Source organism: Dermacentor variabilis, chromosome 1, assembly GCF_050947875.1.
Source record: "Dermacentor variabilis isolate Ectoservices chromosome 1, ASM5094787v1, whole genome shotgun sequence".
Lineage (NCBI taxonomy): Eukaryota > Metazoa > Arthropoda > Arachnida > Ixodida > Ixodidae > Dermacentor > Dermacentor variabilis.
Window position 1 is genome coordinate 211,514,974 of NC_134568.1, and position 27,429 is coordinate 211,542,402.

Below are 27,429 nucleotides of genomic sequence, written 5' to 3' on the forward strand. Positions count from 1 at the left end.
AATCTTTTCATTTCTACTAATATCTTATGGCATGTGTTGATCAGCGATCAGTCCCTTTAAGCCAATTTGTATAAGTGCTTCAGTATCAGCTTGGGTTGCTGAATAACACAAGTTTCCAATTGATTACAAACATTCAAAAACACAAAACTCATCAAATGTCAAAGTGATGCCTTTTTTTCTTTTATTTCTAAAAAAAGTAGTGAGCAACTTGGTCTATGAGCAGCAAATGCATGGTTTTATGTGGGATCAACATGACAATGACAGTAATGAAACAAATTAGATGCACTTAAAAGGAGTCCAGTTCTATGTACTAGTACATCACATTAACTGATTTGATATACACAGATAGCATATCATGTACTGCTGTAGTGATGCCAACATGGGCTATATGGGCAGGGCCTGATCCATTTTGGCCTATCACGGAGAGATAATGGCAGATATGGAAAAGTAAAACCAGAGTAGAATGTCTTTTTCTAACCCTGACCATGGTGAGGATCATCAACATAAAAAATTCACATAAATACAAATTTTCAAGCAGCAGAAGGACGATGCACACTATTCCATGACTGCAAGATTAGCAAAAAGTTTGCCATTGCAGTTGCTCGCTCGACTAAGTGGCACATCTGCGCAGCAATGCCTCCCACAGCAGGATGATTTGGAACAGGGTTGCAGAATGGCTGCACATTTCTGGCCAAGTTCCCTTCACGGTGGATCACTATACACCTTGTAGCAAAAACTCAGAGGCTGCTGCCACACTTGAGAAAGGACCGAAGCTGGCAGGAAATAGGTGTCATAAGGCTCCGCAAGTGGCTGCCTAAATTCAGAAAGTAGGAACCTCCAGTGCCACGAAAAGGCCTACAATGCACTACTTCCACATGTCTTGCTATCTGAAGCCTCCAACCAGCACAGCATTCCAGAAATTCTTAATTACTGAATCAAATAATGACTTCATTTTGTATTAATAAATGCAATATTTGCACACTTCTATAATGCCAACAGCATGTAAACCAGATAACTATTTTTAAACAACACAACAAAGATACCTTAATTCTAGGGCACACAGGTGAAACAAATCAACATGAGCACAGCTTCATACCATAGTGGAAAGCATTGCAGTGTCATTTAAAACATGCAATGACCCTACTCACTGGGCGTTCAGTGTTACATGAGTATACCTGCAACACATTGCGAATCACCTTCTCCTCTGGGGCCCAATTTCAGCACCACTTTCAACGGCAGGTGGGTGGGTGGGTGTGTGTGTGTGTGTGTGTGTGTGTGTGTGAGAACTTTTAGTGTATATGGACAATGGCCTGCGAGATGTTTTTCGCGTTACGACATAACCTAGCCGACAACCCCTTAACTAGTTCCAAAGCATAAAAATTAACCTAGCAATACAAGCAATATCACTAATTATTTCGCCAAACCAGACGGGAACGCTCCATGAGGGTGTTGCAACGGCGACAACACAACTATTGGTCACGAAAACAATTGGCGACAGCGTTCGCAAGAATGCGCCATGTTCTCGCTTCGCCCCACCAAATCACTTGCATATGTAAAATTCTGGCACATCATCGCGGTCTCATCATGCAGAAAACGGCACCGGGCGGCAATGGGACCTACGAGAGTGTGCGATAAAATCCCACGCAGAAGCACACGTGCCGCAAGCAGTACAAACGTCACGTAACGGAAAAATATAAGTGCGTGTGTTTGTGAGGTAGTTGAGGGAAGGAACGAAGAAACGGCGCACATAAGGTTGCCGAGCCGTTACAGCATTAGGCCAGGCAATCTTCAAATGTGACGTTGAACGCAGAGGCTGCAAAGTAGCCGCGAATGGCATAAAGGAGAACAAAACCGACATGCTGCGCTGCGACACACAGGCCTCTCCTCCGACCTCAGTCACGGCGCAACGCACATCTACGCGCAGTGCCGGCTTGAACGGCAAAGGACCCGGCGGCAGAAGCCAACTGACGTGAGAACATATATATATATATATATATATAACTATGGGGGTTTTATGTGCCAAAACCACGAGTTGATTGAGGCACGCCTTAGTGAGGGACTCCGGAAATTTGGACCACCTGGGGTTCCTTAACGTGCGCATAAATATAAGTATACACGGGTGCTTTCGCATTTCACCCCCATCGAAATGCGGCCGCCGTGGCCGGGATTCGATTCCGCGACCTCGTGCTTAGCAACCCAACACCATGGCCACTAAACAACCACGGTGGGTAATTGACGTGAGAAGTCCCTAGGTGGACATCCTTCGGAAATGCGAGCTCCGAATTGCGTGCGCCGTTTCGTGCACGCGGTACGCAGTGGCCAAATGATGGCACAGATTCAATTTTCACCAGCCTCAATCGGAACGTTGAGCGCATTTATCTATTCATTGCGTCAATCCAGGCCCGACTAAAGGCATTACAGTAGCCTTTAAAACATCTTAAAACGTTTGTTCTACGCTGGCCGGAGAGCAAAGCGAATCATTCCTCAATTAAGCAGGCCAGGAAAGCGTCCTTCTCCCTTAGGCTGACATTACACATTTACGGAACATAAGGGTAACGCAGGCGTCTACAAGATCTGCTTTCACGACGCAATGAACCCGATACTGCCGTAAGCAACACGAGGCATCAGCGAGGCCAAAGCTCTCCCCAAATCCAGACCGTACCATGAGAGACACTGCCGCAATCCCCGTGGCTTCCGCTTGGCGACTGCAAAGGAGAAAAAGAGAGAGCGAGAGAGAAAGAAAAGAAACGGGGTTAAGTTTTACGCGAGTAGGATCTTAACGAAAACGCTTACACCACCCAACATGAAAACCGCATCCGTACAAACAAAAGTGGCCTCGAGTGTGCATGGCTGCTGCAACGAGACTTCGAACTGAAAGCTCACCAAGACAAAAGCACCGGTCGTTACACTGCGTCGCGTATCGAAATGGAACACCAAGTTACGAACTATTCAGAGAAGTATATTCTCTAAATTAATGCTGCCCTTTATTTAGACACATTTCAACAGTTCCTAAAAACACTGACACGATCAAGCAAACACCAACACACAGTATTCACGAGCCCTACTAGCACCGCCACTTCTGGACTTAGAATATTCGTCGCCATTGCGACTTAGAAAATGCGGCTGGCTGTGCCTAAGCGGCCTCATCAGGCTGGAAGCCACGAAGTAGCCTCAAAGAATAAGCAGTGCAGCATTTCGTGTTCAGTTCTCGGCCTACAATCACAATTCACTTACCTTGAGCCCTGCCGCCGAGCTGCCTTCAAGCGAATTCATCTCTAACATGATCGGCCCCAAGATCACTTCAACTATGGCGACAAAGACTCAACAGCGGCACAGCACAACTGCGTTGAAGACTAAGTCCAGAAAATGAACAATTGCGCATGCGCTGCCACCTGACTTCCAGTCCACATACCCACATCCCTTGCAGTTGCTTGACGCAAGCGTGTCATAGCCAGCGCCCTCTTTTCAAGCTGGACCGACTGGACAAAGTTCTAAAATTCGCCGCAAAATTTGGCGCCACTAAACTTATAAGGACCAACGTTGATTGTGCTAGCAATACACTGCCCCACAACGATAATAGTCGTCTGCCTTGCATGCGTTCTTTTTCTTGAAAATTCTGCGCTCCCTACATTCCTTTCAGGAATGCAATGTCGCATTGATAACGCGTATTCCGCGCAGCGTTGAAGAAAGGAAATGCGTGCAAGATAGATGATGATCATCGTATTGGCACAAGATAAGCCCCAAAGGGTGCAAACTTTATTTAAGAGGGTACAACATCGTTTCAGATACCAGCAGAAACCAAATAATGTACCCGTGTATTCTTTTTAAGATTTTATAGCCGGAGCTCATGCAGATTCAGACACAAAAAGACTGAAATCGCAAGCAACACTGATGCAGACAGCGTATTTGGGCTGTTAGCATATGCAAGTACGGCAGCTTATGTGGCGAACTATCCCGCTTGCTCCTAACGCTAGAGTTCGTAAATACGACGAATAATATTTCAACCAGAGACAAAGACATTCAACACGAGCAGACACTAGCGCACCATGCGGCTGGCATTAAAACTTGATTACCCCCCTCCCCACGTCCGATTTCGGTTTAGGGCGCGCACATTTTGAACGCTAGTTAATACGAGCTACGCCGGCTGCGCTGATCTCCGCGGCATGTTTTTGCTTTTACTGCTCAACCGCGCGTTGTCTTGGTGAGGAATCGATTTTTTTTATTTAGTAAAATAAATACGACTGTGAGCGATCTCTACAAGCCCCCATTGAATCTGTCCTTTGTGAAGCGTGCAATTTCACGAAGTTAGGCGCAATTCGCCTTGTGAAATGAGGAAATGTTTATTTTGCTTTATATAAATGCTCGTTCCGGGCTTTTTGCGAATTCATTCAATGTTGTGGCATCAGCTAAGCAGCAGTACTTCCCGTAAAAAAATCCACAGGACGGCATCACCTGAAACAAGTAAATTACATGAGCAATGTGTGATTTCGATATTTAGAACTTGTAGGAAAACTGCGTGCAGAAAGTGGTGAATGGGCGACATTATAAACAAAAGCAATTCCATTTTGCATACACTGCGTAGAAAATACCCGACTCCCCCTCCCCCCCCCCCCATCCCAAACAATACCATAATTCAAAGACGATTGCGTTATGTTTAAGGAAATTGATAGCGTACACGATCAGGTGCTTCTAAATAATTGCATGAATAATGTTTATCAGTGGTGCAACCAATTGGATATGGAGCTAAACTCCGAAAAAAAAAAAGTGTACATGAATGTAACTAGAAAGAAAAATTACTTCTCGTTTCCATACACGCTATCATCTCACCCACTAAAGAAGTCAGCGAATATAAGTACCTTGGCGTAACAATAACAAAGAATCTCAGTTGGAATAACCACGTATCTAACATATGCGCATCCGCCTTCCGTAAGTTATCCTTTCTCGGACATAAACTTCGACAAGTCCCTCCATCCGTCAAGCTGTTGGCTTATAATTCAATCATTAGACCTGCCCTCGAATACGCATGTATTATTTGGGACCCACACACTAAGAAAAACATTGATGCTCTAGAAATGATTCAACGTAAATCCATTCGGTTTATCTTTTCTCGATACCGCATGACGGACTCCGTACATCCAACCTCTGATGTCACGACTGACTCGAAAGCGTCATGCTGAATCGATAACACCATTTAGAATGCGTACTAACACATTAAAGTTTTCATTTTTTCCACGAACGATTACAGACTGGAACGCTTTGCCGCTATGTATGCTTCAGAACAGTGACTCATTCGACGCATTGACGTCATAATGTGAAGCGCTTTTCTTGTTTTTTTTTTTTCTTGCAAAGGACTGTTTTTCCTAGAGTTGCAATGTTTATAATTGTTTTCACGGCCATAAGGTGCTCATTTATGTGTCATCTTTATGTATATCTTATTATTTTTTCTCTCTTCATGATCTATTATGATTTCTGTTTGCTGTTTTTACCAGTGTTGATACCCCTCCTGCAAGGCCCTATAGCTTAATTGGGTCTGCAGTATTTTGTAAGTAAATAAATAAATAATATATACGAAGAAAACTAAAATATAGAGAAATTTTCTAGCTTTCTCCCATTTCCGGGCCTTATTTCCTGCACTTTAGGAGCGCAAATGCACGGGCGACTGCATGTATTCGACACAACTTGGCCTCAGCCGACGCGATGGTACGCCACGCACAGAAATGTGGCTACAACACACGCTCCCACTTATACCATACTATAGACGCTCGCGGAATGCCTTTTACAAAAGACAAATGCGTGGGTGCAAAGCCTGTTTACAGTCGTTCAGATGACAGACTTTACGAGGTTCCTGGTATTTGAGTTTCTCGGCCTTATCTTTTGCGCGTTCTGCCGGCGCAAGCAACATGTACTCCCGTGTTATCACTCAATTGGCAATCGCTCGTCGCGTTTTATACAGTAAGATTCAATGCACGCGAAACTAGCTGCGTCACAAAAGCCGCTGCTGTTGTCATCTGTCTTGCCCGCATTTCCTTTCTTTAACGCTGCGAGCGCGGTACTTCCTACACTCTTAAGCAAAATTACACCCTTTTACCACACAACAATAATAGTCATCTGTCTTGTCGAGCTCGGTACTTCCCAGTAACGAACGGCATGCGCGTTATCAGCATGTCATAGCATTCCCAACAGGAAAGTAGCGGGCGCGGCGTTTTCAAGAAAGGAAACGCAAGCAAGGCAGATGACGATTATCGATGTGTGGCAGATATAGAGCCCAAAGGGTGTACTGCACCTTTGTCTACACTCTAAGAAAAGCTTACACCCTTTGGAGTGCCCCTTCTGCCATGGACACAACGATAATCGTCATCTGCCTTGATGCGTTTCCTTTCTTGAAAACGTCGCGCCCGCTACTTTCCTGTCGGGAATGCTATCATGCTGATAACGCGCATGCCGTTCGCTACTGGAAAGTACCGGGCTCGCAGCGTGGTACTTTCCAGTAACGTGTTGGCACGTGTTGTGTGGTAGAAGGGGCACTCCAAAGGGTGTAAACTTTTCTTAGAGTGTAAGAGTGTATCGTTTGGTGACAAGATAAGCCCCAAAGAGTGCAAACTTTTTCTACACTCTTAGGCCAAGTTACATCCTTTGGGGTGTATCTCTGCCACACAACAATAATCACCATCTGCCTAAAAAGATGTGTGATATGTCAGTTCAAATGGTTTATAATGGTATTTGTCTCGCTTGCTGGCTGAATAACTTCAGGGTTCAACCAAAATTAATGCTGCATGGCTCACAACCTTTCTGCTAGCTCTGCATGTCTATAGCAATTTGCAGGATATTGGCCTTGCTTTGAATTTTTGTCTAGTACCATTATAACTAAAGCTGTTCTTGTTCCTGTGATGAAGTTAGCACAAATTCGTTTGCCTTCATTTTTTTTTTTTTACTTGCAGTGTCACTCACAGACTGCCAGGTGTCATCTCAAGCTAGCGCAACTATCAAAGAAATAGAAAAATATGCAATTTGGTGGTTTCGTCGTGCATCAGAGCAAGCAGCGGCATTGGTGAAGAAAGGAGCAGCTGCTGTTTACTCAGATGTGAGTGTGTGGTTTCTTGCAGTCCTGGTTACTTCCTGCTTTTGGTGTAATTGAAGGTGTTGCATTTTAGATGGAGGTTTACCTTAGCTGTAGGCTCTTAAATACTTTTATTTATTCAGCTTCTGATGCCTCTCCAAGGCTTTTTTTCGGTCTTGGAGTGCTATTCTCTTCATTGATGCATTGCTGATGGCGACTTTGAAAATGAGCAAGCAACCTCACGAATTTGCACTGATTGGGTCATATTGGGTCATATGTCATTTTAAGTTGTATCTAACATGGTCAAATAGAGGCTGAATTCTCTCTTAATTGCTGGATTGCAAGATGTTTGAAATCAAGTCACTATAGCAGTTTCGTGAAAAACTGGTAGTGCATATGCTGACTCACAGATTTCTTTATTCTCTCCTCAATGTTGCTTCATAACTGAATAACTATACAGAGTGTCTTTTCGTTCCAGAACAGAATTTTCAAATATTGCCTATGGCAGGTAGTGTGTACTCTTGATTCGGGTTGCTCAAAGCAGTGGACTTGCCCAATAAGTTGAAATGCATAACCAACTAATTAGCAAAGATAATAACTCTTAAACTAATTATTGTAATTTGGAAATTGTAGCTGTCAAGTTTGCAAGGCATATCTACTAGGAGTAAATAGTGAGGATGGCAATGGTTTTGAGATATGCATTGTCAAACTTGAGATAAAATGCACTGTTCCACTTTCTTAAGAAAATGTTGTTTTGAGCACAAAAGTAACGGGAGGCTGATGTATCGTGGTGTCAACCTTAAGATTCATTCTCAATGGATACACCTTGTGACCCCACTGGCTTTAATTTGGAAATTGCAACATGTGCTGTGAATTAATTAATTAAAAGTGTAATTAATGATTTTTATTCATTTAGATGTTGCATTCAAGTAACGTCCGTCGCTTTCAGTAATCCAGCATTACTAACTACTACAATTGCGCTAGCTTCCACAGCTGGTTTGTAAAAATTTTGTTTGGTTGAAGAAAAGCACTTGGCATCATATTCAGAGTCTGGAAAGGACCATTGCATTGTGACACTAGTGGATCAGTATTAGCTAGCATACTATACCATGCCGGCTAGCTGCAGCAGTGCATTTAATAAACATGTCTAGTTGTCTGAAACATTGCAACAAATGTGCAATTCTATTTCCCTTGTTCCACAGGCTATGAGTAGGTTGTGCTGCATGTGCATCTTATGTGCCAGTAGACTTGTACTGGTATGAAAATGCATGGATCCATATGCAAAAGCCACATATGCCATTTCCATGACCAAAAACAGCTAATATACTGCTGTTGCCTGAGGTAAACTGCATTCTAAACGGTTGCATGCAGTCATAATGGCAGCAGAACTGAGTGCAAGTGTGTGGAGAGTGCATATTTTAAGCGAGATAAAACAGCATGTGCAAAGGCTCTTTCCTGCCCGTGCACAGACATAACCTTCCATAATGGCTCACATGCAGATGCTTGTGGCAGCAGTAAAAGATGCAGTTTATTTCATAAATACAAATATGATTCAGTATGGTTGCTATGGATATGACTATAACACAGTGTGACCATATACTAAGTGAACCAAGTTGTTCCGACAGTTTGTTTTGAATCCTCTTCCTTCAGCACAGCAGCCTGATGCACTATCCATATTAGACCTTGACTACCCACTCCCAGTAGCACAGGTTGGCACGTGAAATGATTAGATAATATGCTACCCTCTATAATGCCGTAATGATCCCGATGGTATGCTAAATAAAATTGACTGATAAGCAGCACGTACACAATGTCATATACCCGTAACGCAAGTTGGCCTTACGATTGGTTTCAAACCTGGTTCTCTCACTACAGCAGCACGATGCTCTAACCACTAGACCATGGACTACCCAGTGACGCAAATAAGTTGGCGGTAAAACGGTCAGAGACATCACCAGACAGACTGTCCCAGAAAGTGCATGAAGTACCCTAATAATGCCAATTGCATTAAAAATTTTTGTATGCAAGCAACCTTACAACCTCACCAGAGGAAAGAAAGCATGGCTGAAAGAAGAGCTTGCGAAGATGTTGGACGCAGGTATTATCCATCCATCCGTATCACCATATATGCATAACCGATGACGATAGCACCCATGGAAGATGGAAGCCTCCAACCCTGCACGGATTACGGAGCAATTAACAACTGCAGACACAGCTCATTCTATTTTTTATGCCTAGAATAGAATGCATAGATGAAATTAATCACGACACAGGTGGATATAGAGGGTTTTCTAGGATAGATTTTTTTTAAAGTAGCACTTAAAGGGCCCCTCACCAGGCTCCATAGCAAATTTTGGTTATATGCTGGAAGTTGTTACGTGTCCTCTAGGGAGTGTTTTGCCCCCAAAATTTTTCAAATCGGCTCATTAGTAGCCGAGATAGAAATATTTCAGTGCCGAAAACCCATGATTTCAGCAGGCGGGCTCCGCTGCCAAGCAAGACGCTCTTTCCACTCGCCCTGTCTAGCCTACGCAAGCGAAATTCCTTACCTCGAGGATCGTGTGATGCATACGTCACAGGCCCCGCCTTCATTTGTTTATTTTTTTTTTTGCTCCTCGCTTTTTTTTTTTCCTCGGTGCTACGCATTTTCGCCGACGGCGTTGCGCGCGAGCTGTTGTCTCTAAGTCCCTCACCTTAGTTGTCTCATACGCGCAGCGCACGATTTTGCGCGCTTGGCACAAGGAAACATGACTAGCGGTATAATTTACTGCTAGACGAATACTGAGGCAGAACAAGCGGATCGCAGAGCGTGATCACGCGCTAGAACACGGTAGAAAATAGCATAGTTTCGGTACCTCCGCACGTGACCGCACGACCGTGGAAACAAGCAGACAAACCGAAAGTACATCTCTCTTGCTTCGTTGCGAAATTAAAAAAAAAAAACACGCAGACCTTTCGTTTGCACCGTTTTATTATTTCTCTAAACTTCAATTCGTCAATTCAAGCAACAGATAGCACAGATAACAAATGTTGTCTTAAATAATTCTTGAAGTCACGTGTCACCATGAGCGACGTCACACTGCTGACACGATTACGTAGGCGCAGGAGCCCGACTACGTCACCGTCGCTCTCTGGACGGATTCGCCGCGAGTGAAGAAGGAAATGCCGTTCGGATTGAAATTTCAGGCCTTTCCGTGGCACGTAGCGATGTAATACTTTGCAGACACGATTGTTATCCCGCAATGTATGCTCTGCACTTGTCAGCTCAAAATGGCTAGACCTGGTGAGGGGCCCTTTAAAGAGGATACAAAGCAGTACATGGCTTTCACAACTCCGTTTGAGATCTACGAATACAACCACTTCCCCTTCGGAAGGAAGAGCTCACCCAGCTGGTTTCAGAAAATCATGAATATAGTTCTGGATACATTCATTGGTTGCTTCTGCAATGTCTACATAGGTGGATGCACACATTGTGTATTCCAAAAGTGAGTGTCTCCATGAACAATACTTGGCACATGTCCTCGCAACTTTGTCAGAGGTGAACCTAAAGGTCAATTTTAAGAAGAGTGAATTCTTCAAGAACAAGGTAACTTTCTTGGGCAGAGTACTGGATGGCACTACAAAGAACACAAAGGAATAATCGATGGCATGCCTTGCAAAACTCATGAAACCTTTTGGTGTTCACTCACTACACATGTCCTCGGGGTTGGCAAGGACATTTTAGAGCATTTATCCAAGAATATGCTCTCAAAACTAAGTGTCTGACTAGACTAACACAAAAAGTCGTACCATTCTGTCGTAAGGTGACCAACAAAGAGTTGGTACGAGTTATCTCGTCCGATCCAGTTCTCTGACTTCCACACTTTGCTCTACCATTTGAGCTCACTATAGATTCCTCACACTACGGAATGGGAGCGATACTATACCAGCGAGGCGCAAGCCAGCCAAATAATTGCCAACTACGCGTAATTAGCTACCATAGCTACTCATTTAACAAAAGTGGAGGTGAACTACACGATGACAGAGAAGAAAGCTCTAGCCATATTGAAGGCAATTCAGTACTACCTGGAAGGTACCAAATTCAAGTTGTGCACCGATCATGGGATGCTCACCCACCTTTTGAAAATGGGAGAGCCAGGAAAAGTTGCATGGTGGGTCAACAAGCTTCAAGAATTTGGCTTTGAAGTGAATCACCTTCCAAGAGCTTCTATGAAAGATGCCAATGCAATGTCCAGATTGAGGGTCGTATTTGTTGATGTGAAACACGAAACAATAGGTGCTGCCAAAATTTGGCAAGGAACTGAATCTTTACAACAGAAACAGACAGGTAAAACTAAAATGCCTCCCACTCTGGTTCCAGAAATTCTGGACTTTTACCACAATGCATGGAACTGTCAAAAAGGTTCACATGGCCCCACATGAAAGAAGACACAAAAAGATACGTGCAGTCATGTCACAAATGCCAGGTGAATGATGTAAAGCTTAAACAATCAACTCAACAGATGATATTACCGAAGCACTCGAGTGCACCATTCGCAACTATTCACACGGACTTCACTGAGCTACGGAAAAAGTTTAAGGCATGAAGAAAACGCAAGCATTCCTGTTGTGTGTGGATGAGTGCACCAGGATGGTGACAGCAAAACCGGGAAAGGAGGATGCCAACAGTGTGACCTCCTTTTTAAGCTGAAAGATGTTTGACAACGTGAAAGCATTAGTGTCAGATAATGAACCTGCCTTTTGGAGCCATCAACTTAAGGAATGGGCTGAGCAATGTGGAGTTAGGCTCAGGTTCACAGCACCATATCATCCAGCAGCTAAAGCGCTAGCTGAGTAAGCTATTTGCGACATCAAACAGCACATAACTATGTATCCAGATTTCCCAGGTGAATGGAAACGCTGCCTTAAAGCGGCGGTAGCTTATCATACCCACTCCTATACAACAACTCTGGGATGCACACCGCTCTTGGCTGCTACTGGGAGCCCAGCCTATTTACCAGCCGACATGTCTCTAGGAGTTCAAGTGGTGGAGCAACTGACAGAAGAGAGGAAGTGAAGAGAGCAAAAGTACCATGAAAGAATGAAAAGAAATTTTCACAAAAAAACAAAACACAGCAACACCAAGACTAGAGGTTGGACACTTGGTGCTAGTGAGAAAAGGACTGTCGAACTCAGGCTAAAATCACAGAGGGTCATTCTCCATTGTCAAAACAGCAAGTCGACAGGGAATTTTAAAGACTGTCTGGTATGTCAGTACCTATGGCACAAATTGAATCAGCCTCTATAGCAAATGTTTTTAAATACTATCGCGGGAAAGATGAGAAAAAGGGTGGGGGAAGTGAGGCATGCTCAGGCATTTGATGAAGAAGAAGACAATACATAATCCACAGTAATGGGACTGGGGGTCGCATGAGAATAAAGAAATTAGAAATGAGGACATGACGAAGTGCCCTGCAATGGCGGGCAATTTACGGCAAGAGGTTAGCGGGGATAAATCAAGCTTGGATTTTAAAGTGAAGGCGCTGGTGATGAAACAGTAATCAGAGACTATGAATCATGTGGCTTGGCATTGGACTAATTTGAGGGGGGTGTTAGTTAAACAAGACTGGTGAGGGTCAAACACAAAACATGCATATTCCAGCTTAGGTTACGCCAGGGTTTTGTTGGCAAGAACTTTTAGGTAAGGTGGTGCTAGGACTGTGTGAAGCCATAAAAAGCAAGAACATGATTAGCAGAATTCACGACATCATTAATACAACAGTCGTGGTACGTTATATTGTTAAGAATGTGGGTGTTTGCTGCAGAGATTATGTCAATGGTGAAATGAAATTATCACTGTTCTGCTTACATTAAGCAACATTTACTGCACTATTCTTGAATTACGTAGTAGGATCGAGGTCATGCTGAAGAATAGAGACGCTTCATTTGATGTGGCAATAGGGTGGTAAATTACACAGTTGGGAGCAAAAAGGTGTGTTTTAGAAGAAAGATTGAAAGAAAGGTCACTAATTTATATTAGAAAAAGGAGGGGCCTAAAACAATACCTTGAGGTACACCAGGATGTACATATGAAAAGCCGAATGAATAAGAGTTTGCATAAACAAACTGTTGCAGATTTGTAAAGAACCCTTGAATCCAGTCTATGACGTTAGGATGGATAGTTGGGCGTGTTGGTTAAGCATGATCTGAAGTGAAGGCGCAAAAATGACGGAGGACAAAGAAGAAACACACACACGCACAGGGCGCCCTGTGCGTGTGTGTGTTTCTTCTTTGTCCTCCGTCATTTTTGCGCCTTCACTTCAGATCAGTCTATGACAGTTGGATGAATTAAGGTGACGTGTGAAAGCTTAAGCAATAGACAGGAGTGGGGCACTTCATTAAAAGCTTTTTCAAAGTCAAGAAAGAGAGCATCAATATACGGACATTAGAATCAAAAGAACAGTGCAAGTCATGAAGCAAGAGAGCAAGCTGTTTTTCACGAGAGAGGTCTTTGCAGAAGCCATGTTGGTTAGGTTGAAAGAAATTTAAAAAAAAACAGAAAGATAGCAACTTGAGAATAAGCTATGTGTTCCCTAACTTTAGAGCAGGTGCTAATAATTAAGTGATGTTGGCCTGTAGTTTAGCGGAGAGGATTGGTCATCTTTTTTGCAGACTGGAGACGTATTCTGTAACGATCACTTTCGGTGATAGTGTCACCTCAGCGAGAGTATCGCCATCAGGCACATACTAATTGGCTGGTTGAGCAAAATCACATGAGCTGATTGGCTGGTTGAGCACTACGCCAGACGAAGGCAATATTATCACCGAAGCGATCGTCGCAGAATACGTCCCCTGTAATGATCTTTCCCACTCATCTATCAACCATGACTAATTCGGTAGCAAGAGATTGCTGGAAGATGAAAGCAAGAATGTAGGTTATTATTGAGGGCCTTCACCTTGATACCATGAATACCGGTTAACGAATTTTTTAGCTTGTCAATCATGTTAATAAACCCCTGCACGTTCACAACGATGATTTTCATGGGTGTGTAAAGAAATTTTGGGGCCTCAGGAAGATTATCAGTACACTTATTGATCAAAACAGAGCAAAAAGATGTGTTTAGGACAACAGCAACGTCCAAATAGAGGAAAGCTGGAGGAGTCAGAAATTGTGCAGATTCAATGGGAATAATTGTTTTCCAAAATAGATTTGGGTCACATTGCAGCACAGATGGCAGCACGTTGTTAAAGAAATTATGTTTTGCTTTCTGGATTGGAGCATTAAATTTTTTTCAATAGCTAAATATTTATTCCGATCCACATTAGGATTTAGAAGCTTTTGCGATGCGAAATAAATGCTTCTCTTTGCTGTTGAGCTGTTTAGAAGATGCCAAATTAACCATGGGGAGTGAGTAATTAGTCTTTTCATAGTTGCAATGAGCATCATCAAGCTATTGTTTATTTCATGCCATTGCATCTATATCAGGTGTCCTTAACCCTTTCAAGTGCTTTGTGCACAATTGTGCTTGTAAGGACACCACATCAAAAGCAAAAGCATGGATGGCAATTTATTTAAAATGTATCTCATAGATCTTGAATCACTTCTGGTCGGACCCGTGCTGCAAATTTCAGTAATGTGAGTACGGTGGTTAAGCAAAATGGGTCTGCATTAAGGTAGACGGCTTTGCTTTTGGTGTCAGTATGCCGTCACATAGCGGGTTCACTTCTTTCATTGTTTCTCACAATGATTTACATCAGGCATCTTTTTCAAGTGGCCGGACAGTCATGCTATGCACTAAACATAAAGTACTTTACATTCTCATGTCCAATGTTCCTGCAGAGAACTCTCGCATAGAGTGCACATTTTGAAAACTCGAGAAAACTTACTGAAATGAAAATTTTAGATCTGTTCCAAAACTGTATGCTTTTATGATTCTACAGATGCAAGAAATGTGGTCAAACTAAATTTTCAATGGACAGAATTAAATGGCACCTGAAGGGGCTAAGTTATTGTACACAGCAATGCTTCTGGGTACAATTATATTGCTTAAGCAAAGTAAATTTTACTCATTTATTTTGCTTGCTGTAATACTGATATCACACGATAAAGTTTGCACAATCCACACACAAATTTACTTCCACATGCACCCCCAGCACCTTTGAACAGAGGAAGCAAAACAAATGTGCACACCATTTGCAACATGTGTTCATGAATAGCCAAATAGTGCATCTCTGTGTTTTATGGAGAAGCACTATTCGGCCAAGATATTGATGACCACATGTTAGATTATTGTGAATGTCTGTTTTGGTTTTCCTAACGTAAAATGTATTGAGAATTAACAGGGGCCAATGGACTCAGGGAATCAAGGGGGCCATCCCTCACAAAAAGAAATAGAGAACCAGCGGGGGAAGAGCTCCCATTACACACTTAATCTCAATTATGTGAGTGGAAAGTGCCAGCATGTTTCACGAGGGGGGGAGCAGCGCTTCCTTTCTGGATCTGCCAGTGGACTGAAGCTCTAGAAATGGTGGGGTTGGGGTGAGAAGTTCGGTTGGGATTGAGCGATCTTAGTATGATAGATAAATCATATTAATTTTTAATTGTACATACTATCTATGAATTCAAACAAAAAACTGTGTGCCCTATGTACTAGCCAATGCAGGTCTCTTTGCCCACTGCTGTTGACATCTGCAGCAGTCATTTCACAAGTGCACTATATAGCTGCTATGAAAGGTGCATTCAAGCAGCTGCACAAGCCAATTATGACAACATATACTGGGCTGAAGAAGCTGATCAACATAAGAGTTTTCTTGAAAGCCATGTCACCTTTCAAAAAAGAATTGCAGACTCACTGAATGTGCAAAGCAGTGCAATATTAAGTGCAGTGAGACTCGCAATGTTTCATGCAAAATTGCTCCTAGTAAACACTTGCACTGGCATGCAAACGATCTGCACATCACTGCAGGGCTGAAATTGGGCACTCGATGTTATCCACTTATCTGATATGAAGGAACATTCATCTGGCCTCAGTGTGAGGTCAAGACAAGTTCTCCAGCTGGGCATATGGTCCACAGGCTATAGATGGTACAGGCGCTTAGGTTAGAAGAAGCCTGTGCATATGCAGGGACTCACCATATACTACGAACAATGGCCACAGAACTACAAAACTACAGCGTGGGATAGCTTGCTATCTGTGCATGCTCTCCTGTGTAAGCATTGTTAAGTTTAGTGTGTACTTTCACAGACTATACATTACCAAAAGAGGTAAGAAATGCGTGCAGAATGACAAAAAGAAGAAAATGGTGAATAAAATCCTGAATTGTGAATAAACAGGAAAGCTACCCAGAAACTGATGATGACAATGATAGAATATGGGAGCAGCCTGAATGAAGCTTATCACAATTGTGTACAATATAATTCTTCCATCCTTTCAAGATGTCTTAGTGCTGCACACAATGTATATTCATGCCACTATGGCATGCTATACGAGCATAGGCTCTCACAGGTGAAAATATTCAACTGGGAATCCAACTGGTTCTAATTAGCACGGTCAAGCCAGTTTCAAATGGAATCCAACATGGTTTTTACAGGCCAACTGGTCTAATTTAGAAACCTACTGGGCCTCACTCCCTTGTCTTCAAGCGCACCCTCTGTGCAATATTATAACTTATCAATTTGCCTAAAAAGCAGCAGAATCTGATGAATTTGCTTTTGCAGTACCTTAACAATTACTGTCTGTAAGGAACAAAAACTAGCTGTGTTTCTGGACCCCTGGAGAAGCCTCTACTGAAGGCTATACTTAAAGCTAATCCAAATAAATTGAGTTGAAAGGAGTACCTGAAAACTCCCTTGACTGTTTGTAGTACTATACAGATGTACTAGTGGACCTTGTAAAATAGCCATCAAGTTATCTCTAAGCAAAACTCACCTTTATGTAATTGGCTTCAATAAATTCTGCCTGAAATATGCAGACTGGTTCCTGCTATTTTCCATACCACTCTTTTACCTCTCAATGATTCTCCTCTGCACATTTCAGTATAGTATGCTCCTTGCAAGAATAATTTGAACCCTCAATGTGGGAGTGTGTAAATGACTAGGTAAGCTATAGTGATTGCAATGCATATGGGAATATCAAACTAAACAGCTTTTACTAAAATACTTTTAAAAAGCTTGTAGTGCTATTCTGATTGCAGTGCTACACTACCTATACCTACATATAATTATCCAGCTCTTAAAAGAAGACAAGCAAACAACAATGATTAAGATGCAGTTGAGATGAAAACAGGGAATCTACAACCACAACTAAAGGCCAAAAAGTACATGTATTGAATTCTGGTTTTGAGTCTTCACTGGATATGAAAAATTTAATTATAAACTTGCACAGTACACCACAATAGATTATGTCTGCCCTGTATAATCAAACTATGCTGTAGGCGTAAACGACTCATTCATTCACCAAAGCACAATAATATATTTGTATTCTACTTGCTGAGTGGCTTCGTCTAACTGTAATGTGTACAAACAAGGAATTATTTCTATAATTATTTTGTTGCCCCCCCCCACCCCAGGTCTGGGCCATAAAGTTAAACAAGACTCAATTAGGTAATTGAGCATTTTGTGCATGCATTGCTTAGTTTCCCATCAGTGTGTGTAGTTGAAGCCATACAGTTTCTTTCCTTAAAAGATGTAAGGAAGAATTTGTTAAATTGGTCAAGTTTTGTTGATTTTCTGACTAAATTTCTTAATTCTTACATGCTTATGGCCAGGAAAAGTAATATCTTAAGCAGGTGACACAAATTTATCATTACATGCTCTCCAGACATATCACAACTGGCTGGGCAGCATACAACACTAAATAATGGCATTTCATGTCGAGTGTCATTAAGATGAACAGCATATATGTTTTTGCCCCAGTGGTTTATATCCTCACTTCGAATTCTTGTAGAAACCATATCAGGATGACTGATATGGATGACTTTCAGGATGACTCATTGAAAAGCGGTACGTGCATGACCCAAGTTGGCACGAAAGAGGTTCATTGCAAGAGCGGCACATAGCCAGTGTCACATACACATTAGACCATGGACCACCCAGTGACCCAGGTTGTAGTAAAAGAGGTATGTTAGGAAGTGAACAGAGATACCATAAAGTGGGAGAAGTTCCCAAAGAATGCTAATTATGTTAAGACCAGAACCATTACCAGCATACGTGAGTTATGAGTTGTCCCCTTTTTCTACGGCATGGGATCACTTCAGCGCCTTCAAGTCAAGGGTAAAACGGGCACCAACCAAACAGATTAAAAGAAAATGAAACCAAGACATTTCAGCTCCAATACGGGGGCCTTGTTCACAATGAAAATGTTTTACCCTTGACTATAAGCAATCCCAACCAGACGAGTTTTCGTCAAACTATTGATTTCTACTTAATAACTCTTCACCTTTGCCTCTATAAAGGAAATAATATGTAAAAGACAAACAAAAAACAAGAACATCAAGGAAGCCAAAGGGGCATCATTATTAAACACTAGAGGACAATCACCCCATCACATTATTTGTTACGAGCTGACATCTGTGCGAGTTTGGCTTACTGGCACCTGAACCATAAAAGAAATGCAACAATATGTCTGGATCTGCATTGCAAGTGATGAGCTAATAGATGGAATCGAGCAACCTTCAACTTCCCTCATCAGATCTTCATATCTTTAGTATACTGAAGAATGCTGTTAGTTACACAGAAACAAAGGACAACAGTGAGGTGTTCTAATGGTGGTGTAAGAGTGGCTGTACACGTAATTGGACATATTTGTCCAAGCAGCTATCAAGCACAAGGAGAGTGCATTGAATTAAAAAAGTTATATAGTCGGCAATGTGGCAGTTTAACTATTTATATTTGTGCTGCAAATAAACAGCGAAAGCTAATTCATTTGAATATTCTATGTGTTTTTTAACCAGTACGTAATTTTAGAAAATCATTTGTGGGAGATAGCGCATGCAATCCTGCCACTTCGGCTGATTACTCAAACAGGCAGACATTATTTGAATGACATCTTCCAATGAACAATCAGCCCTTTTTACAAATTCTACTAGTTATTGATGATGTGTGGCATTTTATGGTGCAAAGGCCAGGTATGGCCAAAGAGTGCCATGACAAATGGTAATGTTAGATGAATTGTTGATGGCATGGACAATGTATTCTTCATGAAACATGCGGCATGGCTGTAAAAAGCCCTAAAAGACTGTCGCTGTAAATGGCGTAAAAGATATAGCTACTAAAATAATGACACTGACTAGTTAATGTTGTGGGCTATGGCAACTGGGTGTTATTAAAATCGTTGATGCAACAAAACATAACGGTGGCACAAGAGCTTCAAAAGAACTCTTGCATACAAGGGTTGTTAATCACATGCTAAAATTACCTGGCCAAATGATTTTCAGAGTGTCTGTTTCAGCTAAAAACTCTAAGACGATTTGCAAATTAAAAAACAGTTCATTGCTAAGAAAAAATGCTGGCTGTACAAGTATGTTGTCACGATATGCAGAAGGGAAATACTTTTTCCTCTTTCCTTCTATTGCAGGGCATTGAATAAGAACATGGAATATATCTTAAAAGCACTTCTTGTTGGGCTAGTTGGTAGCTGCTCATTATAAAATATGAAGACGCCAAATAAACGGACATGCACAAGAGAAGAGAACGGGACAGGGTGCCCTGTCCCGTTCTCTTCTCTTGTGTGTGTCCGTTTATTTGGCGTCTTCATATTTTATAAAGAACATGGAGAACTGTTACATTATTGCCGCACTAGCTACAAGTTGAAGGATCGCTCCCAGTCAAGAGGTAAGAGTGAGTAATGTAAGTGTGTCCTATACTTAATCGACAAACAAGTACTCCCTTATATCGTGCTGTTTTTTCAGTTATCCAGTTCCCTAGTTTTGGTTTTATCATGTAGCTTATTCAATACTTGGTTATTCCACTGTCCTTACCAATGCTTCCTCATCTTAATTATGGAATAGAAAAGACTAGGTCTGTGGCAGTGATGGGGATATTTGCATCGCTGTCACTAAAAGTTACTGACATAGTGTTTTCATCAGCAGTTACATTGCCTTTGATACCTTTGTGGCCACGTACCCATATGACAATCACTTGATTGCACATATATGCGGAGCACAACAAGCTGTACAGCTCACTAAAGACAAAGTTCTTATGTTTTTATGGCCTAATTAGGGCTTTGATTACACTTAATGAATCTATAAACACAATAGCCCTAGCAAGATTTGTGAGCCTTATGTGTTGAATAGCCAAGAGTATATCATAGGCTTCCACTGTAAAGATACATGTGTGTGGATTTATTGCCCTGGATGTTGAAAATGAAGGTCCGAGAGCTGCATAAGAAACACAAGTAGAGGACTTGGAAGCCTTTGTATAGTATTCTGTGCAGGAGTACTTCTCCTGGTGTTCACGAAAATGGGAGTGTATACGTGCTTCCGGTGCATGATTTGATATCTCTACAAAAGAGATATTGCATTCAATGGTCTGCCATTTCCATAGTGGGGGCAGGCGAGTGGGAGCCATTAGGACAATGTCTAGAAGTGGGACACCTGTGTCTCTTACCCGTGCTTCCAAAGGAAGGTTAATGGGGCCCTAATAGCTGGGCGGTTACGAAACAGCCTGGCAGCAGCTGTCACAAATAGATGAGCGACATGGATGCTCCACATCTGATTTAACCTTGAGAGTATTGGAAGAACTTAGATATGTCCTTTGGAGATGCAGTGACTATTCATTAGATTCCACATACAGGCTCTCTACGGGACTAGTCCTGAAAGCACCTCTAGCTAGGCGTATACCTAAGTGGTGAACGGGATCTAGCATCTTCAAAACACTATGTGCAGCAGAGTTATGTACTATAGCTCTGTAGTTGAGGTAGAACTGTATAAGGCTTTTGTAGAGGCTCAAAAGGCATCTCCTGTCACTTCCTCAAGATGTACGGAACAAGAGATTCAGTAGATTCATTGTATTCAGACACTTCGCTCTAAGATACCTAAGGTGAGGAACAAAAGTTTGTTTGGAGTCTAAGATAATTTCTAAAAAACTTATGTTTATAGCTGACAGGTAGCCAATGTTCATTAAGATAGATAGTGGGGTCAGGCAGTATACCTCTCTTTTTCGAGAAGAAAATGCACATGCTTTTTTGAGGGTTTAGTTTAAATCTATTCTCGTCAGCCCACTTACATAATTTGTTTAGGCCACGCTGTACATGTCGCTCACAGATCTGACTGATTAACCTCCCAGCCTTGGGCACATGTTGCAACCACACAACTGAAGTCATTCAGTGTCTGCAGCATGCATATGAGTAAGATTCAAGATATCTATTCTCGAAATGTTCCACAAAATATTTTGTCATAGTCCTGCTGTGCACGTAATGTACAAGACAGGCTTATTTGGAAAATAATTAAAGGGAATCCAAATGTATTCTGCACAGATTTTGGGGATTAATTGAAGCACAAGAAAAGTCAAATAATGACACAAAACAGTAGCGAGTAATGTGATGAATTGTGCAGCTGATAGAATGTTCAATGCTAAAGATGCAATGCTAATAAAATATTTATACAAAAGCAAGCAGGAAACATTGCTAGTGCTACACATATAGGAGTGTTCATGAATTAACATGCTCTTAATCCAGTAAATACATCATCAGTTTCAGTTTATTAAATGCGTAAGCATTTCTATGCCTACCCAACAAGAATCCTTTACGTCCATCATGTAAGATGAATGAAATGGCTCATACCCCCCTAAATAATGGCTCATAACTATGTAAGCAATGGCTCATACCCCCATAAGCAAGCAAAAAATGGAATGGCTCACACCCACTTAAGTGCTCAGCAAAGTGAAGCAAACAGTGCATACATTCACTTAAATAACTTATACAACACACAGAACAGCATATGTTTCAATAAAGAACAAGCTCAAAGCAAGCATCCGAATCATCAATAAAGCATTGCATACCCCCCTCAGCAGATGTAGTGGTGGTTTTGCAACAGCTTCGCTGGACATCGAGGTTTATAAGGACCGATAAGAGTTGGTTAGGGTCGGATCATGTTCAATAAGGTTGACAACAACCGATGAAAGTTGATAAGGCTTGAGACTGGTCGGATAAAGCTTCATAACATTGATAATGACACTGGGCTGCTTGGAGATGAGCAAGTGGCACAATGCTTACGTGTACTTAGATAACTACCAGAGGAGTTTCTGCAGGAATCTTTTTATTTGTTAACATACTGTGAATGGGTTAGAAATAACATATAGACGAGGGTCCCAAAGTCAACGACTGCAGCGGGCCTCTCAATTAATGATAAAAATCTAGAGAAATGTGAAAAGATCAGCAAACTAGGAAAAATAAAAGTGGAACTATCTAAAAAAGAAAAAGGACGAACACAATGGTGTGAAATACAACATAAGAAAAATTGAACAAATTAAATATAATGTCAATATAAAATGCTTTAGTACATAAAAATACTAACAATAGATACAAATGAAACAAGTTAGTATAATGATTGAGCAATCTAAACTCAGTTATGCATGAAAATGTGCTTCAGGACCTGTTTAAATGCATGAAAGGATGATTAATATTTCATAGAGTTAGGCAAATCATTTCATAGTTTTATAGCCGTGAACAACAATGCTATTTTTCCATAGTTACAATGAACCATAGGCAGTAGAAAATTGGAGTTACATACAAACCTAGCCTTATTTGTTAATAACATAGCTAAAATCAGTTAATTACTGGGAAAGGTGTTTAGTAAGTAATTTATAGAACAAAATTGTGTGATGACAGCTGAACAAGGTCGTCACAAGAAGGACGTTGTTTTTACAAAATAACAAAGTAAGATTTAAAAAAATTAATAAATCACCGCCCCTTCCAGTCTCTAAAGATAGCTGAACAGCGAAGCTGTGTTAGTTACACAGAGTGTTACATCATGCAAGTCAAACTTTGGAAGCAGTCTAATTGTAAATCTTTTGTCTCACCATTCTTTCACCTCATTTTTGCTTTTGCGTGCTTTGCATGCTGAGCATGCTTTAGGAGTGCTTGTTTTTTGCAGTTCTCCCAGCGTTTCTTTTTTTTTTTCGTGTGAGGTTTCTGTCTGTGTTTTGCCATACTTTTTTTTCGCATGCAAGTTGCTCCGCCCCTTTTTTGCGCTGACGCTCACAGTAGGCAGCTTCTTTCTCAGCAGTATGCACTACTCGTGGTCTTTCCATAGTTGTAGCTGGGATGGAATGCGCAGAATCACTAATCCAAAGCTTCGTATATTGGGCACAAGGCCCATCACTGGAGATGCGGGCACTGCAATCGTTTTGATGATTGGTTGGATTGGTTTGACGATTGACGTGCCAGCAGCCACGCACTCTTAATATCGCATTTCAATTGATGGGCACTGTTCGTTGGCTGCAAACTGCCAGCATATTTGTTTCTTTCGTGGTAGGGTGGAATGAATTGTCAATAAGTTCAATGCCGATCTGGCTCGGTTGCCGAAAATGCACCGTGTGACAACCTTATAAGATTCGCGTATCAGATAGCATTCTCATAGGGGGAAAGGGGTCACGCCAACCCCTTTCCGCCTGTTGAGCTCTTTTCTTCTCTCGCTATAGGTCATGTGGCCCCCTTTTAGCAAAGTTTGACAACGATGGCACAGGGTCCGCATAAACAGCTGTGCTGTAAAAAAAAAAAAAGAAAAAAATGCTGCTGTTAGTGATAATACGTATTGCTTGGTTTTGTAAGTACATAATATGTGAGATATGATAGTAATATGTATTTACTCACGAAACAATGCTTTAATTGATGTGACTATAAATGAAAGCAAAGTATAATGGTAACAACATATGTGTGGAAAAATATGCTCATGATTTGATTAATGCTTCAATACTGAAGGTACACTTTTGCTTAATGAAGGCAATGTGTTGAGAAAACTCTATGGTTAGAATCTAATTTGATGCTTAAAAAAGAATGCCCAGTTAGAGATGTGGATATGTGATGACCATTTAGAGATATCTCAGGTATGCTGGGTATCATTTCGCTTGTTCAAAAATGTCATGAATTGAGTTTTGGCAGAATTTATAATTAAGTGATTGGAAGAGTACCATGCAACAATCTGTTCAAACTCATTGTTTAGTTTAAAGATTAAGGTTGTTAAAGATTTGTCACACAAGAAGATGGTAGTAATATCTGCGTATAGTACGCTGTGCAGAATTAAGACACTTGGGTAAATCATTAATACAAATGCAGAATACTAAGGATCTAGTATGGAGCTCTGTGGTAAACCTTGATTAATAACTTTAGTACCAAAGTAAGCACCTCCTGGAAATGCTGTTTGCTCTCTATCATGCAGGTAACTTTTTAGAAGTTTTAGCGTTGGATTGGCAATTCCCAGGGCTTCTAGCATGGCAAAATGGATGTTACAATTATTTGTATCAAGAGCTTTAGTAAAGTCCAAAAACACAAAACCAACAAAGTTACCAGTATCAATAGAGTGTAGAATGTAATAATTTAGTGACATTAAAGCTAAGTTAGTTGAACTGCAAGTGCAATAATAAAATCAACATGATTTAATAAAATAAAATTTAAATTAAATTTAAATATTTAAGTGTTTAAGAATAAGTTCTCAACAGTTTTGCTAGTCAGTGAGAGAATAGAAATAGGATGATAGTAAACACATCACTTTTACCAACTTTCTAATGAACAGGAACGATCTTAACTTTTTAAAGTGAACTTGGAAAATACCGCACTTAAAATATGATGAATTATTATACAAAGTGTTTCAGAGATGAGTGGTGCAACAATTATTAGATGAAATACAGAAATGTTACCTAAGCCAGGGCTAGTATGCTTCAGAGCTAATAACATGGAACAGATCTCATCTGCAGCTATGGAAGAGAGAAAAAAGTAAGTGCAGTGATCAATGGGATAAGTAGAGCTCATCTCATGACTCTTGTATATAAACGAGAAGAAAGAGGGTTAACCGAGGGGCCCTATTTTTATTAGTCATATCATAAGAAGCCAACAAACACTGACGCCAAGGACAACATAGGGGAAATTACTTGTGTCTAATAAATGAAACAAAGAAACAATAAATTAATGGAAATGAAAGTGAATGAAAAAACAACCTGCCGCAGGTGAGGAATGATCCCACAACCTTCGCATTATGCGTGCGATGCTCTACCAATTGAGCTATGGCACCGCCATTTTCCCATCCACTTTCTCGCGTATTTATGTTTCCTAGTAGAACCCTGGGAGTGTTAGCCAGCACCACCACTCACAAACCTTGGCAGCGGATGTGGAACATCCTTTCTGCTGCAGGCGTCACGAGAATGTGATCTTTTTGGGTGAAGTCAACCGGTCAATAAACCCACACATGCTACCTGGTAAAGTTGTATTATCGTTCGAGCGATGAGGGGTCACGACAGAAGCTTGTGCTCACGTCGCGAATTCGTTGCCTGTGTTTTATGCTCTACCAATCTTGTTTTCGGGGCCACTGTAGCCGCAAACCTTGGCTGTGCAATGGTGCACAGGATACAGCCCAGCAAGTAAAAATACAATGGTCACCACACTGTGATAAAGCGGTGACACAACAGTGACCACACTGCAGGCTGCTGCCGGTGAAACATGGTCAAATACTATGCCCGCCCATGTAGATCTACTGTAGCATTTCTCTAGAGCTGCGACAAAGTGCTACAACGTCAATTTTTATGTTAAATGCTCGTGTGTTCTCATTGCGCAGGCCACAAGTGCACAGCTCGAGCTTAACCATGCGGAGGACCCCGGCATGCAGCAAGAATGAAAATGTGCGTTTCTGGCGAAACGAGACACCACGGCAAACACACACTATGAGTTACTGCAGGTGAAACCTGAGCAAATTACTTCCAATGCTTGCCCACATACTACTTATACTCGGGATCAACGCCACGTCGTTGTTCGCGCTGCTGCAATACACTTTTGCAAGCTCTGTTTCTTCTAACTAATGCGTTGATTATCCGTAGAAAAACAAATAAAAAAATGCACATAAGCAAAGAACTTTCATTTTTCTTAACTACGTGGCTTCAGAAAAAGTCACTACCGATTAAATGCGCACTGCACACTTTCATCTGTGCTGTGCCTGCCTTGCCAATTCACAACTTGACAACCCATTCTTTCTTCTTTGCAGCATCTTTGGGGAACGAATGGACACTCACTTCACTTGCCACAACTATGCAGGTGCTTTGCGGCATGCAGCACATGCAATTGTTCTTGAATTTTATCTTGCAAAAACGATGTGTAAAAACAGATAATCAAGTCTACTGGCCGCCGCGAAGAAAGCAAGCAAATGTGCTACCGCCGCGCCACCCGCTGTTACTCCGATACTCTTTGAAAAAAATTTGCCGATGGCCGTGGGGTGGCGTGACAGTCTACGGAAGTTGCGAATAAGCCTCACCAGTTGCTCTAATCTCACTAAGGCCAATGATATCCCAAACAATGCTTGACAGTTCCTTAAAGAGTCCTGCTAAGCTAGCTTCATATAAAATATATAATCCACAAATATATCCATTGAAATGCCAACCGACCCAACAGCGCAGGCAGCAGCCGCACCAAATGGAGGGTAGGCAAAGAAAGCGCTTTAGGACAGGAACAAACAGCGCTTGTACGGGACGAAGTGGGGACAACAGACAAGGCGCTTCGTGCCGTCCAAGCGCTGTTCCCGTGTACCAAACCAGCCCCCCCCCCCCCCCCAGATCTGCCCACTCCGTTAAAAAAAGCTTCTCTCAAAAAAAGGAAAGAAAAGACCGAAAAACAAAGTAGCAGAAGAGTCAAGCCTTGGCTGTCTCTGGGACTTCGGCAGCATGCTCAGCCATGCCTTCATCCTCCAAGCATGCTACGTTAGCACGAAACGTTCCTTTGAGGGATCGCCAGCCATTTGTGCGCAGGCGCGAGAGAGAAAATCTGGGGGCTTTTGCTCCTTGAATATATGACTCTGCCTAGGCACTACGGTAGAGGTTTCCCCTAGACATGCCGGCATTGTGGAGTGCGGTCGAGTTTGTTTACGCTCCGCCGCTGGCTGCCCGCGCGGTGAGGCAGTGTGCATGAACGCCCCATTTGGTGATCGCTGTGTCTGAAGGGGCAAGGTTCTGACTGGTGTTGTATAAGTGGTGTCGCTTTTTTCGTCGCAGCGATAGATTGGATTTTTTACAAGCACTGCTCCAGAAAGGCACATGCAACCAGCAAACGGAGGCCTCAGGAGAGCACCTGAGGTTATAATAAAGCAGGGGGCGCAGGATCTCCGGGGCACCCAAGGGGTAGCGGGGGGATCAAAGCTGGAAGCAGCGCGGCCCATGAGTTGGGGCCGCGGAGGCCGAAGCGTGCCAAGGAGTGTTC

General features: G+C 41.9%; 1 protein-coding gene and 2 long non-coding RNA genes across 3 annotated transcripts in view; 1 reads left to right on the top strand and 2 right to left on the bottom strand.

Annotated features, from left to right (window-relative positions):
- LOC142592215 (DNA topoisomerase I, mitochondrial-like) overlaps positions 1-3,380 on the bottom strand; it is an 83,082-nt gene extending 79,702 nt beyond the window's left edge. Inside the window, exons 1-2 of the mRNA XM_075703989.1 lie at positions 3,235-3,380; positions 2,663-2,705 (exon numbers count right to left, since the gene is read on the bottom strand). Of these exons, the coding sequence (XP_075560104.1) occupies positions 2,663-2,705; positions 3,235-3,282 (91 nt within the window). The 5' untranslated portion in view covers positions 3,283-3,380. The remainder of the gene's footprint in view (positions 1-2,662; positions 2,706-3,234) is intronic.
- Positions 1,847-26,119, top strand: LOC142592247 (uncharacterized). Its single transcript, XR_012830704.1, has 3 exons — positions 1,847-1,969; positions 6,939-7,081; positions 25,802-26,119. It is a non-coding gene; the product is annotated as an uncharacterized LOC142592247 (long non-coding RNA).
- LOC142592258 (uncharacterized) lies at positions 4,365-13,289 on the bottom strand. Its single transcript, XR_012830706.1, has 3 exons — positions 10,443-13,289; positions 9,103-9,233; positions 4,365-4,452 (listed from the first exon to the last, which is right to left on the bottom strand). It is a non-coding gene; the product is annotated as an uncharacterized LOC142592258 (long non-coding RNA).
- Positions 26,120-27,429: the final 1,310 nt, after the last annotated feature.